Source organism: Acanthopagrus latus, chromosome 3 (genome assembly GCF_904848185.1).
Source record: "Acanthopagrus latus isolate v.2019 chromosome 3, fAcaLat1.1, whole genome shotgun sequence".
Classification (NCBI taxonomy): Eukaryota; Metazoa; Chordata; class Actinopteri; order Spariformes; family Sparidae; genus Acanthopagrus; species Acanthopagrus latus.
Genome location: NC_051041.1, coordinates 726,992 through 744,262, shown reverse-complemented (window position 1 = coordinate 744,262; position 17,271 = coordinate 726,992). Strand labels below are relative to the sequence as shown.

General features: G+C 48.0%; 1 protein-coding gene across 2 annotated transcripts in view; it reads right to left on the bottom strand.

Moving 5' to 3' along the window:
- Nucleotides 1-1,029: 1,029 nt before the first annotated feature.
- The window catches only part of LOC119017258 (semaphorin-6D-like), a 109,489-nt gene continuing 93,247 nt past the window's right edge, over nt 1,030-17,271 (bottom strand). The window contains exons 21-23 of one of the 2 annotated variants that reach the window (XM_037093827.1): nt 8,059-8,309; nt 5,841-5,972; nt 1,030-5,545 (exon numbers count right to left, since the gene is read on the bottom strand). In XM_037093827.1, the coding sequence (XP_036949722.1) occupies nt 4,202-5,545; nt 5,841-5,972; nt 8,059-8,309 (1,727 nt within the window). In that variant the 3' untranslated portion in view covers nt 1,030-4,201. The remainder of the gene's footprint in view (nt 5,546-5,840; nt 5,973-8,058; nt 8,310-17,271) is intronic. The other variant, XM_037093828.1, reaches the window with a different exon arrangement.

The following is a 17,271-nucleotide window of genomic DNA, read 5'->3' as shown; positions in this document are numbered from 1 at the left end:
TTTTTTAAAAGAAAACCCCAGAATATTCATCTTCATCTCAGATTCATCCTCAGAACACAAATGTTTTTCATTTTCAAGAAACAGTCGTTTATTTTGACATTCATGTCAGCGTCTCTTTATAAAAACAACATATTTCACCAGCTGACCGTGACTTTCCTGAAGTAAGAGGGTCCTTGAACACACCACAGAGGACAGGTGTCTCTGAGCGGTATGTAACAAACAGGTGACTCATGTTTGAATCAGTGCATGTTGAGTTTGACAGAAAATAACTGAAGGAAACTAAAGTGAAACTTTATTTTGAGACTGTTGAGCAGCGACGTTCATGTGACGGGTGTTTAATGGGGGAAATGATCCGTGAACACGGCTCATTAAATCAGACAACACTGATCTCAGATCAGCCAACGAGCCGTCAGGACGGAGAGTCAGGTGATGAAGATGATGTAACATCTTCAGGTGCAACTCAACGTTAAACTGCTGCTTATTTAATCTGAGTCTGATTTGGAAACGCCGGAATGCTTTCCCTCACATCCCTCCTTTCCTTTCCTCTCCTCCTCTCTCCTCTCCTCTCTCCTCTCCTCTCCTCCTCTCCTCTCCTCCTCTCTCCTCTCCTCTCTCGTCTCCTCTCCTCTCTCGTCTCCTCTCCTCCCTTCCTCTCCTCCTCTCGTCTCCTCTCCTCTCTCCTCTCCTCTCCTCCTCTCCTCTCTCCTCCTCTCCTCTCCTCCTCTCCTCTCTCCTCTCCTCCTCTCCTCTCTCCTCTCACCTCTCCTCTCCCCTCCCCTCCTCTCCTCTCTCCTCTCCTCTCTCCTCTCCTCTCTCCTCTCCTCTCTCCTCCTCTCCTCTCTCCTCTCTCCTCCTCTCCTCTCCTCTCTCCTCCTCTCCTCCTCTATCCTCTCCTCCTCTCCACTCTCCTCCTCTCTCTCCTCTCTCCTCTCCTCTCCTCTCTCCTCTCCTCCTCTCCTCTCCTCTCCTCCTCTCTCCCTCTCTCCTCTCTCCTCCTCTCCTCCTCTCTCCTCCTCTCTCCTCTCCTCCTCTCCTCTCTCCTCTCCTCCTCTCCTCTCTCCTCCTCTCCTCTCCTCTCTCCTCTCCTCTCTCCTCCTCTCCTCTCTCCTCCTCTCACTCAGAGTTGCATCATTTGGTGCAGAGGCAGCTCGGCCGCTCCAGCAGACGAGGATACTTCACTGACACTCTGCTGCAGCATCACTGTCGCCTCGTTATTGCTTCATCTGTGTGCCGGTCGGATCGGGTCGGATCGGGTCGGATCGGGTCGGATCGGAGTTTAATAACTGACTCAACTGTTAATTTGTAATGTTACCTTGTTCGTTAACGGAACACGCTGGTGTTTCACATGTGATGTTGCAGTTTGAACCAACAAATCTCAGCCTAACGCCCACTAACTAGCCTCCCCGGGCTTTCAGCCGCGTCTCCTGGTCTTCCTCAGCTGGCTGGTTTGGAGACGAGGTTGACTCACCTTCAGTCTTTCAGCTCCTGGTTTATTTACAGATATTCTGTCCCGGTCAGAAACTCTTATTGCTGTTTGTTACTGGACTGCACTGCCTCAGCCTGTGTACTGTTAACCTTCCACCTCTGCACTCGTTTGGTTTCTCTTTCAGTCCGAGCGCCCGAACGGGAGAAACTCCTCCTGACCGCTGACAGACTCTGAGAGGTAAAACAGGAAGCAGCAGGTTCTGCTCACAGGCAGGTATTTTTAGCCCGTCTGTGCAGAAACACTCCCACTGACAGCCGACAGAACCACCGGAGAGTCTGCAAACCGTCCACCCGGATCACCTCCAGTATCGACAGAGTTCTTCCTCTGCCGTGGTGCTTCTATCCACGCAGATCGATCTGGCTTTATTTGTTCAAACTGTTTGAATTCTCACAAACAAAAATGCTGAAATTTAACAGAGGAGCGACAGAAAACAACACACACTGGTTTAACTGGACCAGAACATCATCACGTGGCAGCAGATCCAAACTATCAGACTGTTTCTGTCTCCACGTGAAAACAGAACTCGAGAGCAGCGCTTCCCAAAACAGATCTGAACCGGGTCGGCTCCCTGAGCCCATTCTCAGTGTTCTGATGTGCTGACGGCGCCGACACGTCAACACGAGTCTGTAGCTCTACGACGACACGTTTCATGTTTATTGCTTATTATTTCTTGTCTTTATGAAAAAGCAACATAAGACTGCAGAAAATTTCACTTTTGATGAAGTGAAAGAAGCTTCAACGTGAAAACATTTGATATGTTAATAACGTAGTTTTCTTATTTTGGTGAATGTTACGCAGCAAAATAAATCTTTTCGGAATGAGGTTGATTATTTTTTTTGCTCCTTCACAGTGACGAGATCAACCAATCAGAGAGCCGGACGTGACATCACGAGTCGTGACCTGCTGACATTCATGTTCGTTATCATGATGATTTTACGACACAGTGACTGAACATCTGCTCTGGTCCGGTCCAGATAAAAACAGAACCTCAGGAGTTTTCAGCTGCCTCAGTTTGTGTTTTTAATACGTCAGTACATCTGAACGGACCGGACCGGACCATGTGACCCGTTTCTGTTCGGGTCGTCTTTTCATCACGTCCTGAACATAACGTGTCGATGATGTTTGTTCTGATTTGAGTCGTCAGTCAGAACCAGCTGGGAAATATCAGCAGAAATCCAAAACGCTGCTTCTCTCCTGAACCAACAGCCGGTTTGGGAAACGCTGCACTCGAGGTTAAAATGATAAAAGACTTTTTTGTAGTTTGGGCCGAACTTTGTTCTACATTTAATTCTGCGAGCTGCATCGGAGCTCAGTGAGCGACCAGGAAACACTTTTGATTAACGTTTCCCTCAAATGTCTTAATTAATACCCTGAAACTCACAGCGGACCGTCGGCGTTATTACAGTCTCACTTCTTCGACACCACTCCGACATATTTTATGGATCCTGCAGATGTCGGCTCGTCAACATTCAGCTCTGAGGTTTCAGTCGAGCTCTTCGTAGATAAAGACGGATGCAGAAAGGAGAAGGAGGGCGGCACATCAAGTCGTTCGAGGGAGATTATTAATTCAAGAGAATTAATGAAATAATTTTGAACATACAAATTACAAAATTGAAGAAGTATTAAGTGTATTGAGAGCATGAATTTTTCATTTGAGGGAATAAATGATCAGAAATCTTCCCTCGAACGCCTCCTGGGACAAAAACACAGCCGCTGCTCAGTGAATGCTTTGTTTGTGTTTCAGATACCAATATGGTACAAAGAGAACATTCATCTGGTTCTGTCTGGTTCTGTGGAGAGACGGCGCCGTCAGTGATGGCTGCTCCGTTTCAGTTCATGAAGTAAAACCGTCTTTTTCTTCTCACGCTGCTCAAAGTGCTGCTGATGTGTTGGTTTACAAAAATCTGCATCTATCGAATGTCATCGTGAAGCTTCTGATGTGAGAACAAAAACCTCATTGTCGTCATTTTCTCCTTTTTTCCACAGAAAGGAGTGAACCGCGTCTCAACTTCAGTTTCCTGGACGGGATTCAGAGGGCCAGCAGACGCTCCCTCTGGGTGTTTCTGACATTATCCGCTCCGTCTTTTATGTCTCCTGTGGGAAGAAATGCCGTCGCTCGACTCGGAGTCCTGCAGAAGCGTCCGTGGCTCCGAGCTGCTCGGATCTGCTGCGGTCCGATTTCCTGCTTTTTTGAATCTTTGCACATGAAATCTGGCTCCGTGCCAAAGTGCAACAACCGGGACATCAGATCAAAGCGCTCGTAAGAAAACTGCTTTAATCAAGAATTTTTGAGGCCACCTCGAGCCTCGGGGACTCTCTCTGAATCATTAGCATCGCTCGCCCTCCTTTGGAATGTTTCTCAGACTCGACTGAGCCGGTTCTGATCCGCAGTCTGTCGTGAGGGGAAAGTCGCCACGAGCGTCCCCGCCTGCCCGCGGCCATGAGTCAGAGATCTTGTTTGTTTGCAGATCCTCAGAGTGTCGGACTCTCAGCACAGCCGCCGTGACTCAGAGCGGCGACGGACGCAGGAAAATAACCACAACTGAAGGCTCGTAATGAGGACTGATGGAGACAAGAAGCTCTGAAGTCTCTTTTGTCTTCTCGTCTCATCAGTGGTCTCCTTTTGTTTCTCACGAGCCCTGCAGACATGTCGGAGCTTTACTTGTTGACGACTGTAGCAGCCATGTTGGATTGGCGCCACTTCCTGCGACCTTCTCAGTATTTGTATTTTCCTGCTTCTGCTACCGGTGACGTCGCCGTGTTTGGAAGGAACAGCGGTTTTGGCGGGACTTGGGGTTTGAGCGACGCCGTTCTCCGGACGATGGCCGCCCGCTGCATGTGCGGTCCCTCGCTGTAACTGTGCTGCCGCGTCAGGCAGGAGCTGGCGACTGACGGCCGCTGGCTCTCGCTGCTGGTGTTCATGTTAGCCGCCCCGCTCGCGGGCGGGGGGCCGTTGCTGCTGCTGTTGGTGTTCATCCTGGCTAGGAAGTGTGCGTGCTGCGCCCCCCGTTGGTTGAAGCTGTGGTGGCGTGGCACAGCCCCGCCCCCACCACCTCCACCACCCCCGCCGCTGCTGCCCATCTTGATGAGGGAGTGGCGCTGGGAGTGATGTCGTGTCACAGAGACGCTGCTTCCTCCGGGTCTCTCTGGAATCACCTGCTGCTGGAGCGGGGTGGAGGAGGAGGAAGAGGAGGAAGAAGGGATGGAGGTGGAGGAGGTGGGGTTGTTGGATGATGAAGAGGAGGAAGAAGAGGAGGTGGCAGAGGAGGAGGTGGAGTTTTGGACCGGGGCATCCAGGCGCTTGGGGAGGCCGTCCCTCGGCAGGGTGGAGGTGCTGTAGTATGAAGCCGACTCCGTCTCGGGGATCTTCTGCTGGTGATGGTGACCTCCACCGCCGCCGCCGCCGCTGCTGTTGTTGTTGTGGTGGTTGCTATGGTGATGGCTGTGGTTGTAGTGGTGGGTGCGGGTCTGGCCGGGGGGATTATGATGGTGATGGTGATGATGATTATGTCCTCCAGTGGAGGAGGAGGGGAACAGGGAGGACGAGGAGGTGGAGGTGAGGACCTTGATGCCTCCGGTCCCCGACGCGCTGACCTCGTGGATGTGTTTGAGCAGCTCGTCCAGCGCCGACACGTCCACCACGGACTGTGGGAGGGACTGCTGGGAGTGGTGATGAAGAGGGACTGCTCCTCCTCCTCCTCCTCCTCCTCCTGCTGCTGCCATCACTCGCTCATCGTTGGAGATCTTCCTCTCCTCAGGCAGGTGCAGGGAGGTCGAGGAAGCACCTGCTCCATGAGCTGCTCCGTTGCTGAAACTGTTGCTGTGGTGATGAGAGAAGGGAAACACCTGCTGGGTCAAAGAGTTCCCGACCACCGCCATGAAACCCAGACTGGACCCGGAGCAGCTGGGCCCGGGAGGGTTGTTGTCCTTGGCGTTGTTGCAGTTCTGGTTCTTCTCGTACTGATGGTGCCGCAGCGCCTTCATGTTCTTGATGGGAAGCTCCGGGGTGGAGTCGGGCGTGGGCAGGCCGGACAGCTCGCCATCCCCCTGAGACAGAGACTGAACACAGGTCAGTGTGAGAGAGCCGGGCGTCAGATTACACATCACACTAGTTCTAACATCACTGTTGAGCTTTGTGATTGGCCACTATCACTAACTTGATTATTGAAATATTCCTGTCAGACATAAACACAGAGGTGCAGAAGGTTGGTGTCTAACTGAGAGAGGAGAGGGGCTGATGACATGACCACTGGGTGAACTGTTCCTTTAAAATACACAGAGTCACATTTGGTCTCACAAGCTGCTATTGATCTGTATATTTGTCGCTACTGATCCCCAGCAGCAGGCGTCCTACCTGGGACAGGCTGAGCTCGGGGTCTCCCAGCGGGAGGCCCTGGTGGGCGGGGCTGTGGAGGTGAGGCTCCGAGCGTCCGTTGGGGATGAAAGAGCTGTACATCTTCGGAGTGGACACGTCCAGTTTGTCCTCCTGAGGGAAGACGAAGCAGCAGAGGAAGAGTAAGAGCGACGATGGTTTCTCTGTATTTACTATCATTTCGTCTCTCCAGCTGAGGACGGTGATTCAGAGATCAATGCAATAAAAAGCATTTTAATCTTTGAATAACACGCCGACCTGAACCGTGAGGAGAAACTTCTCCACCAGCTCAGTTTCAATCATCGTGTTTCTGGCGGTGTAACGAGCAGCTCGTACAGGTTTCAGCAGCGAGGTCAGAGGTCAGAGGTCAGAGGGAACCAGCAGCAGCTCACACATTCAGTTTCTTGCTCAAGGACACTTTGAAAGAGGATGTAGCTGGTAATGAAAGAGCTGATTGTAATGACTGAATAAAAGAGTGAAGTGAAGCTATTAACTTCTCGTGTCCCCCCGAGACAAGAGGAATATTAACACGCTGCTCTGAATTCAGATGATCACGTCGCTGCCGCTCAGCTACAAGAGACAAATGTGCTGCAGACGAGGAAGAACGACGTGTTGATTCACCGACAGCGTCCAGAAATCGATCTGTAGTTTCAGCTGATCTCACAGGACGACAACACGACTGCAGCACGGCACTTTTTATCATTCTGGATCTGAATTCATCATGTTTTATAAAACCAGAACTGAACGAAGCACATGAAGGATTTCTCTGATGAGTCAGGTTTGTTTCAGGTCTGCTGGACAACGTGAGCGTTTCTGAAGAAGAAGTCACAGGAGTCAAGAAACGTCTCCAAAGACTCGACTCATCAGAAAACGTCTCCATGTGAACTTTGTCCTGCGAGTGTTTCCTGTTTTTTTTTTTACTTCTTGGGTTTGTTGATCTGTGTGATTGCTGGTTATACTCAACTGTGTGTGTTTCCTGTTTTGCACAAATAAAGTTTGGAAAAAATCGTATAAAAAATGTTAATATACATAAAAACAAAATGTTAAAAAAAAAATTCAGGCACAAATTTTTGGAAACTAAATTTTTGTTTTTTTTTTAATTCTCGTGTGAAACAGTGAAAGAAGTTTAACAAGGAAAAAACAAAATAATTTCTAATTTTCCCCACTCATTGATTTTTACCACAAAAAAGGTTTTGGCATATTTTCTTTTGACAGCTCAATCCAAATGTTTTCTAAATTTCACAAATCAAACAAAAGTGTTATTTTTTAACATGGCAAAAAATTCCATTCCAGAAGGATTCCAGAATTTTTTGAAAAAAATGCCTGTAAATATTTGGTGAAAATTCCTGAAATTATCAGGATATATTTGGTAAAGTTTCTGAGAAATCTTGGGATATGGGATATGCTTTTCTTTTCAGGAAACAGTTTTTTTAGCTTTACAAAAAATAATCCTAATGTTTGTTTTCTGCTCAGTCTCTCATGAGAACAAACTAATAAAGACATTAAATCAAATTCTTCATTTTCAAATGTGTCGTCGCTGCACCTGAAGCCTTTCCTTCCTCTTTATGTCAAGATAATCTTTAAAATTAACAATGAGTTCATTTTGACCAAACATCTGGTTTTGAAACCATTTATCACTCTGTTTCACCAGCTGCATCATATTTGTGACTGTCTGATGAAAACTGTCAATTGATTTGTCAAAACATTTCACAGTTCCTCCATGGAACATGTCCCGAAAAAATATACAGGAATATTCCAGGAATAGTCTGTCATTTTCCAGAATATTAGTATATAACATTAATACAATACTTCCAGAATTTTTCTGGAGAATTTCCAGAATAAAGTTTTGGAGATAAATCTTTTTCATGTTTGAAACGCAGTTAAAGAAATTTTTGTCTGGAATTTTTGATGTTAAATCTTTTGTGAGTACGGCACATTTCTTGTCAGGAGAAACTTTGTGTGGCTACACAAAGTTTTGTCGACAGTGTTTCCTGTTTTGCACTGATAAAGTTCAGACAAATCTTCTTTTCATGTTTGGAAGATTTGAGTGAAACTTTCTTAAGCAGGACAGTCGTTCATATCTGTGGATGTACAGAAATGGGAGATTGTTGGGGAAAATCTTTGAAGAGGAAACTTTTCTGCGAGTGAGTAAGAAAGTTTAGTTCAGGTAATCGTGTCTTCGTGCAGACGCTCCGCTCACCTTCGGCTGTCCGTCCAGCAGCCCGTTGAGCTTGGCGAGGGATCGCAGTGACAAGGCGTGCGGCAGCGACGCCTCGGGGTCCTTCCCCAGCCTCCTCGCCCGCTGAGCGGCGCTGCGGCTGCAGTAACACGACACCAGGAAACCCGACAAGATGGCGCCCAGGAAGAACGCCACGAGGACGCAGGCGATGAGCAGCGTGTAGTGGACGTTAGCATTGGCTCGCTGGTCCATCTCGGGGAGACGGCGGACACCTGGAGGACAAGGGTCAGGAGGAGAACAGGGTTATTACACCTGTTTGGCTCCTCAGCTCACATGTTTGATTATTTCAGAGCGTCGAAGACGTCGAGGAACTTCTGACGAGAGAAAATGAATCAACATGAAGGAAGGATGAGTCGGCAGGACGGACCGGACCGGGGGGAGGGAGGAAAACAGCAGGAGGAGAAGTGAGGAAGAAAGAAAGGGAGCGACAGAGACGAGGATTGAACTTAATGAGGAGGAGGTGGTTCACAGGTGAGAAGACAGGATGATGGAGGAGGTGAAGGTGGTGAGATGTGACAGAAAAAAGAGAGGAAGGAGAAGAAAGGAGGAGAAGAAGGGGAGAGAGGAGGAGAGAAAGAGAGAGAGGAGGAGAGAAAGAGGAGGGAGGGAGATGACAAAAGGATGGAGGGATGAAGAGGAGAAGAGATGAAAGAGAGTTTATTGTTTGGCAGTGTTCCTCTCATCAGGTTCAGATTCAACATCAAAGAAGCTCAGGTACAATGATCATCACACACACACACACACACACACACACACACACACATCAGAGAGGACGTTTTCATCTGTTTTACATGAAACTGAATGGAAACATTCCAGGAGAAACGTATTTCTAAATAAAGGTTAAAGTTTCTGAGAGTTATCAGGATAAATCATCTCTAAACCAAAACATGTGACAACATTATTTCACCAGGACGTTTTTTCTTGTGTTCGACTGAGCGGCAAAAATAAAAAGTTTGAGAAAAAATCGGGTAATCATTTTTTTTCTGCAAGTAAAATTAATGTCAGGATATTTTTGTTTTGTGAGAAAACGAGAGTAAACGTCTGCTTCTGTCTCTGTCATTTTCTGACCCTGATATATATTCATGTTAAATCGGAGAACCTGAGCAGAATGTTTTTTTTTCTCTGATGCTGGAAACATTGTGAGGTGAGAAGAACTGAACAGCTGGTGGTGCCTCATGAACTGCTGTTGTGGTCGAGTCGTTCTGAGGTCACAGTTCTGTTATTTACGACAGCACTTGAAGGCAGCGGTCGGCGCTGTGCTGGGCCACTTTAACAGACGAACACTGAGACTCTCAGCTGAGGGAGTGACTGAGCGTCCAGCTTCACCTGGCTGCCTCCCAGACCGACGGCTGCTTCACCTGCTGACAGGTGACTCAGTTTCTGTTTTCATATTAACATCTTCAGCTGATCAGTGTGTTCACGAAGCTGCACGCAGCAAAAAATCAGTTTCTACAGCAGCACAAAATAATAATAATAAATAATAAATGTGTCTTCATGTGGATCTGAACTGGATTTAAAACGTGTCTTCACAGTCACATGATGATGATGAAGATGATGAAGATGATGAAGATGATGATGATGAAGAAGATGATGATGAAGATGCAGATGATGAAGATGCAGATGATGAAGAAGATGATGATGAAGATGCAGATGATGATGAAGATGCAGATGATGAAGATGCAGATGATGAAGAAGATGATGATGAAGATGCAGATGATGATGAAGATGCAGATGATGAAGAAGATGATGATGAAGATGCAGAGAACTCTCTAACAGGAGAAACAAGTGATGTCAGATTCAGGAGCGTCTGTTCACCTGCAACATCTGCATGAACACATCTGTGTGTTCAGCGACGAGCTGGAGCAGCTTTAGTGTTTTTAAAGATAAAACATGAAGAATTCTGTGTTAAACGTGTCCAAACGACTGGACCTTGGTTCTGTATGTTGCTGAGTTCTCCCGTGGTGCCAGATGTTGGCGACGGTGCTGAGACGGAGCTGCTGACTCCAGCTTATTATTCCAGTTTGAAGGTCTCAGGAGGAGCAGCGTGTCCTGAAACCTGATCAAAGGGCCCAAAATACCCGCAGAAACAAAAAAGATCATTTCATGCTCCACTCCGCTGGCCGTCCGGGGGTTTGACTCCCTCGCCTGCTGCCGGTCCGGGACTCGAACTGGCAACCGTCTCAAACCTCAAAGCCGGCGTCGCCTGGAGACCCGGGAGGCTTTGATACGAGACGCCACGGAACAAATGTGTCTTTTATGGAAAATACTGTTGAAATGGAGCAAGCAGTCATTACACGTCCAGTCAGGATTAACACACACACACACACACACACACACACACACACACACACACACACACACACACACACACACACACACAGCCCCCTGTGTTTAACAGAGACGATTTCATGTCGGTTGTTTGGTCTCTTTCATGTGCGTCCTTCACTCTGACAGTTATAAATAGGATGATGGAGACTCACAGAACAATATTATGCTAATTACAGCCCGACATGGAAAACGTCTGCTTCTGTCTTTTCTCCTCCGTCAGGGAGAAACTTTCTCTTTCTCTCTGCTGTCAGTCTCAGCTGAACAAAGTTCCTGCTGCAGTGTTTTCTGTGCGTCTCCTGTCTCGTCCTCTCCTCTCTCTTCTTCTCTGACTCACACTGATCAACTTCTTCCTGTAGAGAAACCAACAGCTGATCCGCTGAAACCAGATTCAGATTCCTCACGGACGTCACGGCTGGTTGTGATAAACATGGTCTTTGGAGACTTTTGGTTTTTGGACTCATGTTTTACTGTAACATGACAAAAGCAGCGTGTTACAGTAATTCATTACTGCGTTGCTGATAATATGTCAGTAATGTTACTGCAGTTACGTCACGTAACACGTTACAATCCACGTCACCAACCGAAGTGAAGCGTTTTCTTTCCTCCTCTGAGCGCACTTTTATTTTCAGTGTTGAAGAATATCTCCGCATACTTATTTCTAACATAGACTTTATCAATATGTACGTACACAGCCGGGCCTAGAAGTTCTGTTCAGTCAGTGTGACTGAGCCGGGCCTGATGATGAAGGCAGAGAGCTTCTTCTTCATGTTCTGTGGACTGAAACAGGAAGAAGACGTTCGTCTCGTCGTGTTGTTACAGATTCATACGACCGAGCCCACAATCAGAAAGTGATTCCGGACTCATCAGGTATCAGACTGTGATCCTCTGCTCGCTCCTCACCTGGCAGGTAAACAGCCTCTGTTTACCTTCAGCCGGTGATGTCACCACACTGATCCCAGGTCGCACAGCATGACGTAACGAGCTGCCAGCTGCAGCTTTAAGGCCGAGGCAGACGCTCCGACACGAGTCAAGCTCCAGAAACTTCTACCCTATTAGCATGCTCGCTCTCTCTCTCTCTCTCTGTCTGCTGCTCTCTCGCCCACTCCTCCACAGATCCATTGGTATTCACATGAAGGCAGACAGCAGTGACAGAGAGAGGGGGAGGGACGGAGGGGGGGAGGGGGGGTGACAGACATGGATTAAGGGAGTGTGTGTGTGTGTGTGTGTGTGTGTGTGTGTGTGTGTGTGTGTGTGTGTGTGTGTGTGTGGAGAGCGAGTGATGAAAAAGGAGAGACCTTGTCAAGTTTGACTTTTTCGCTTTGCCACCGAAAATGCTGGTAACACACACCACCCCGTCACTTTAAAGGTCAGACAACTCACATCAGACACACACACACACACCTGAAACAGTGTGTGTCAGGTGTGTGTGTGTGTTTCAGGTGTCTGTGTGTGTTGAATAGGAATGAAGCTGTTTCACTGCAGCAGCTGAACCAGCTCGTCTCCACACTGTCAACTTCTATCTTCTAATTCTCCATCAGCTCCACACCGAGTCTGCACCTGTCAATCAAACAGAATGGGCGGGACTTATTTTTACCATGATGCTCAAGGGCACTTCAGCAGGGCAGATGTTTGCTGAGAGGTCGCTCACGTCATCAAACAGTAAATGAAAGATGTAGCGTCTCCCGAAACCTTGTTAAGAAGGAGAGACGAGGAGGAAACCTGGAGGAGGACGAGTGACCTCAGAGATCCTCCTCCAGGTGACAGCCAGGTGATGTCCAGGTGACGTCCAGGTGACATCCAGGTGACATCCAGGTGACGTCCAGGTGACATCCAGGTGACGTCCAGGTGACAGCCAGGTGACATCCAGGTGACAGTCAGGTGATGTCCAGGTGACGTCCAGGTGACATCCAGGTGACATCCAGGTGACGTCCAGGTGACAGCCAGGTGACAGTCAGGTGATGTCCAGGTGACGTCCAGGTGACATCCAGGTGACGTCCAGGTGACAGCCAGGTGACAGCCAGGTGGCGTCCAGGTGACGTCCAGGTGACATCCAGGTGACAGTCAGGTGACGTCCAGGTGACATCCAGGTGACATCCAGGTGACGTCCAGGTGACGTCCAGGTGACGTCCAGGTGACATCCAGGTGACAGTCAGGTGACGTCCAGGTGATGTCCAGGTGACAGCAAGGTGACGTCCAGGTGACAGCCAGGTGACGTTCAGGTGACGTCCAGGTGACATCCAGGTGACATCCAGGTGACGTCCAGGTGACATCCAGGTGACGTCCAGGTGACGTCCAGGTGACAGCAAGGTGACGTCCAGGTGACAGCCAGGTGACATCCAGGTGACGTTCAGGTGACGTTCAGGTGACATCCAGGTGACGTCCAGGTGACATCCAGGTGACATCCAGGTGACGTCCAGGTGACATCCAGGTGACGTCCAGGTGACGTCCAGGTGACAGCAAGGTGACGTCCAGGTGACATCCAGGTGACGTTCAGGTGACGTTCAGGTGACATCCAGGTGACGTTCGGGTGACGTTCAGGTGACGTTCAGGTGACATCCAGGTGACGTTCGGGTGACGTTCAGGTGACAGCCAGGTGACAGCCAGGTGATGTCCAGGTGTGTCAGCGCTGCAGCTGCACAGCTTCAGGCAGGACAAGCCTGCTGCTGTCTGACAGCTGGAGTCTTTGTCTCTCCTCACAGATATCAGCCTCAGCGCTCGCCTCGCCGTCAGAGGAAGGTTTGTGTTTGCAGCACGATTAAGCTCCACATTAAGAAGCGATGTGGCGATAATGATGATGGTGATGATGATGATGATGATTATGATGATGGGAAGGGAAGCGCCACTAAACGCTCCCTCTGTGCTGTTAATGGACTGTTCACTCGACCTTTTAATGGAGGTGTTTTTGGCTTCGTCTGCAGTGACACTATGTTTTATACTGAGATCTAACAGTGAAGTGCTGACGGGCTGGCTGGACTCAGTCAGGCTCAGCCAGGCTCAGCCAGGCTCAGCCACAGAGCTGCTCAGTTGTTTAATGACGCTGGCTGTTCACTGCTCCTCCATCTTCTCCATCACTGTCTCCACCTCTGAGGACCGAAAGAGCCCAAAGATTTGTTCTTTTTATTTGAATGTGTTTTGTGAGAGAAGCTCACTGAAGTTTCTGTTTCACAAAGACAATAAAGACTTCAGTAATTACTGAAAAACAGATATGTGACTTTGGGAAACTTGATAATGACCTGGTGCTCTGCTACTGGCTGATACCAGGTGATGTCATGAAAACAATGCAGCCAATCAGATTAGAGCAGAGTAAAGAAAGTACTTTGGACCCGTGGTGTTTGGACCTGACCCGGGCTGGGCAGAACAGCCTCTCTCTAAAAACGTCTCTCTAATTAATAAATGGATTCATGTAATTGTCATTCAGACTGAGGAGTGTGTGCATTAACATAACCTACACACTCCTCTGTGTGTGTGTGTGTGTGTGTGTATGTGTGTGTGTGTAATCCCCTGACTCTCAGTTTAACTTTAAAAGCTGCAATTTAGTCTCTACATTATCTAGATGCACGTAACACGCGCCGAGGGACAAAAGCATTAAAACGCACTCACAGGTGGAAACTCACTTCACTCCATGCTGGTTCTGTTGGGAGTGTGTGTGTGTGTGTGTGTGTGTGTGTGTGGTTCTGTACGAGACCTTCATCACTTGTGTTAAAGACATTCTGTACATTTTAAACATGAGTTAAAAATATACTTTAATGTTATGAAGCCTTGAGTTAAATTTGTATTTGAGAATCGTATATTTAATATATTCAGTTATTCAGTTGTCGTTTGCTGCGACCTTGTTGTACTTTGGACCTCCTGTGTTGCCGTTCTGCATTTCTTTCTTTCTGTCTTATTATTTAAGATGAATATTGAGCTGCTGAAGTTGCAACATTCTTGTAAACACGTCTCTTTTTAAAAATGAGATGGTGCAGATATTGATCTTGCGTGGTTAGCCTAGCTTAGCATAAAGACTGTAAGCAGAGGGAAACAGCTAGCCTGGAACATGAAGGTGAGGGGGAGGAGTCACCATCCGCCAGGACGTCAGGAAGCTGAGTCTCCTCTCAGCACCAGGACAATCTATTCATACACTGATTATCTAAAGGCACCTGTATTCACACACACACACACACACACACACACACACACACACAGCCAGACGCCACGTTGATTGACCCGGTTGATAAAAACACAATATGGAGATCAGCGGGAATCAATCAACACCAAGGAAGCAAACAGTCGGAGGTGTTTCACCTTATCAGGCACCTGTGTGTGTGTGTGTGTGTGTGTGTGTGTGTGTTTGGCACAGGATATGTGGACTCTTGATTGGCTGAGTAAATCTAGACTGATGAGTGAAGGTCAGCGAAGAGACAGCAGAGAAAAACATGCAGCAAATACAAGCAATCAGGCACCTGTGTGTGTGTGTGTCTGTGTGTGTGTGTGTGTGTGTGTGTGTGTGTGTGTGTCGCTGCAGTTCACTCTGATAATCACGTCGAGTATTGATTCAATCTGAACGACGTGGAAGCGACCGGCAGAGTGCCTGATGATGTTTGTGAACGCACGCTTTAGTCACCTCAGCACCAGACTCCCTTAACAAATGTGTCAGTTTAGTGAGTTGTTGAGTTGGAGACACTTTATAAACTCTGTGAAACTCTGTCTCTGACTCATTCTGCAGTATTTGGACCTTCTTGTTAATTCAGCAAATGTTCTTCATGAACTTCTGTCTGTCTTTGAGTTCAGACACCAGAGACACGTGTCGAGACGCTTGTAAATGTCGGGTGTGAAGTGACGGACGAGAGCCGTCCTCGTTAGTTTACTGATGGACCAGGACGCATCGTATCATGTCAACATTATATGATTACGAGCTGACTGTCACATCAGGAGTTATTACAGCCAACAGCTGCAGTTCCAGTCACACAACTAGAGACTGGAGATTTTCAGCTTTCTGATGACCCGGAGCGTCTTTTTGTCACTGGAAGTCAGATCTTCTCCTTCAGGGGTTGTGGCGACCAAACTGTCTGGTAGAACTAATCAACCGGTGTGAGAACTTGTTATAATAATGTTTATTAAGGTTTATTCTCTGTGTGATCACTCTGCTCGGTTATTTATATCGAACAATATGTGAGCTGGTTTCCAGTCGGCCAATGTCTCGCGCTCGCTGCAGGCTGGACGCTCGTTACAACAACTGGCTGAGATTCATCCGGCGAAGCTGCTCTGCTCTCATTGGTCGCCTCGTCGTGCCCGGAGATGAAGATAATTAGCGTCCACACAACTGCTTCTGGCTGCTTCCTCATCCCTCCCATCAGCCCCACAACACACTCGCTCCATCTGTACGAGTGCCAGCTCATTAAAAAACACTTAAACACGCTGCGAGGGCTGGTTCTCCTGCTCGCTCATCAACACACACACACTAACACACAAAGACACACAAAGACACAGCATCTCTCGCCAGGCGATTGGTGCACGTGATCACACACACACTTAACAACACTACACACTCTCATGCTTTGTTCTGGTGGTCAGAAACACTCAGTGCAGAATAATCACTCTGTGGTTACAGATCTGAGATAAAGACGCTTTGTTCACATGTTCCTGCACCACGAACCCAGCGATCAACAACAAGAGCCACAGTTTATTTAACCTTTGGTTCTCTGTTGATCAGGACAACATCTCCTCCACACTCCTGATCAACATCCACACCGGCAGCTCATCAGGCAAAGCGCTCCCAGCGACCCCAAACTGATCGATCGATCAGGTTTTTCATGTAAATAAAAGGCGACACATGAAACATATTGTTTGGATAAAAAAATGGAAGTTGGATCAGAACTTATTTTACAGATTCTCTGCTGAGGGATCATCACGACAAATGTCTTCAGAGAGGACAGCTCAGCTCTGGATCAGTGCCTGATGTACCGTCGGGTTCGTTCAGGTTCTACAGTAATTCTCCAGAATTCTGTCAGACGTCAGATCGTCAGCGCGTCAGACAGTTCGGCCTCGGCTAACATGTCTGTGAAACTGACGGAACGAGATTTCACCTGCAGCCACGTCTCCACCTCCAGGAATCTGATGCACATCTATTCACACAGTTACGGTGAAGTGCTAACGAGGCCTCATGTTACTGTTCACATTGTAATTAGTTCAGTCTGGACGAAGGTGACAACTGGAAACACTGACGTCCAACATTTTACACTTTTACTCTTTTGACCACAATGAAAAAAAACACTTGGATTTGAATTTTAAATGTTGTTGTTTGTAACACACACACACACACACACACACAGGGGTCAGTAATCTCTTATTGTGCTCTGCTGTCGACACGATGAGTGAAGGTCAGTAATTAAGGCATTAAGACGATCAGCCGTCCTGGTGTTTGACTCGCGCTGCTGCAGGAGACGTTTGATCTGACGCCTCGTTAACGAGCCGACGCCGTTTTAATGGACGGGTGACAATTTCAAAGCAGCTCCGGGTCGGACGGAGGTGACGAGGAGGAGCACACACACACACACACACACACACACACACACACACACACACACACACACACTGTGAGAAGTGGAGGTTGCTATGGCGACATGAGCAGATGGAGCACCGGGTCGGTGGTTCGATACCTGCAGCTGCTGACGGGATCACGATCTGCTCTCAGCGTTATCAATTAGAACGGGATCAATGGTTGTGATCGTTTCTATCAGTCGATGCCTGCAGCTCAGAACTCGGGTCACGTCGCTCGTCATGCAGCTAAACACCTTAAAATATGATCCAGTTTCCAGTGAAGTTTTACGCGTGGTGACCTCCGAGTCAGACGCTCGTTAAAGAGAA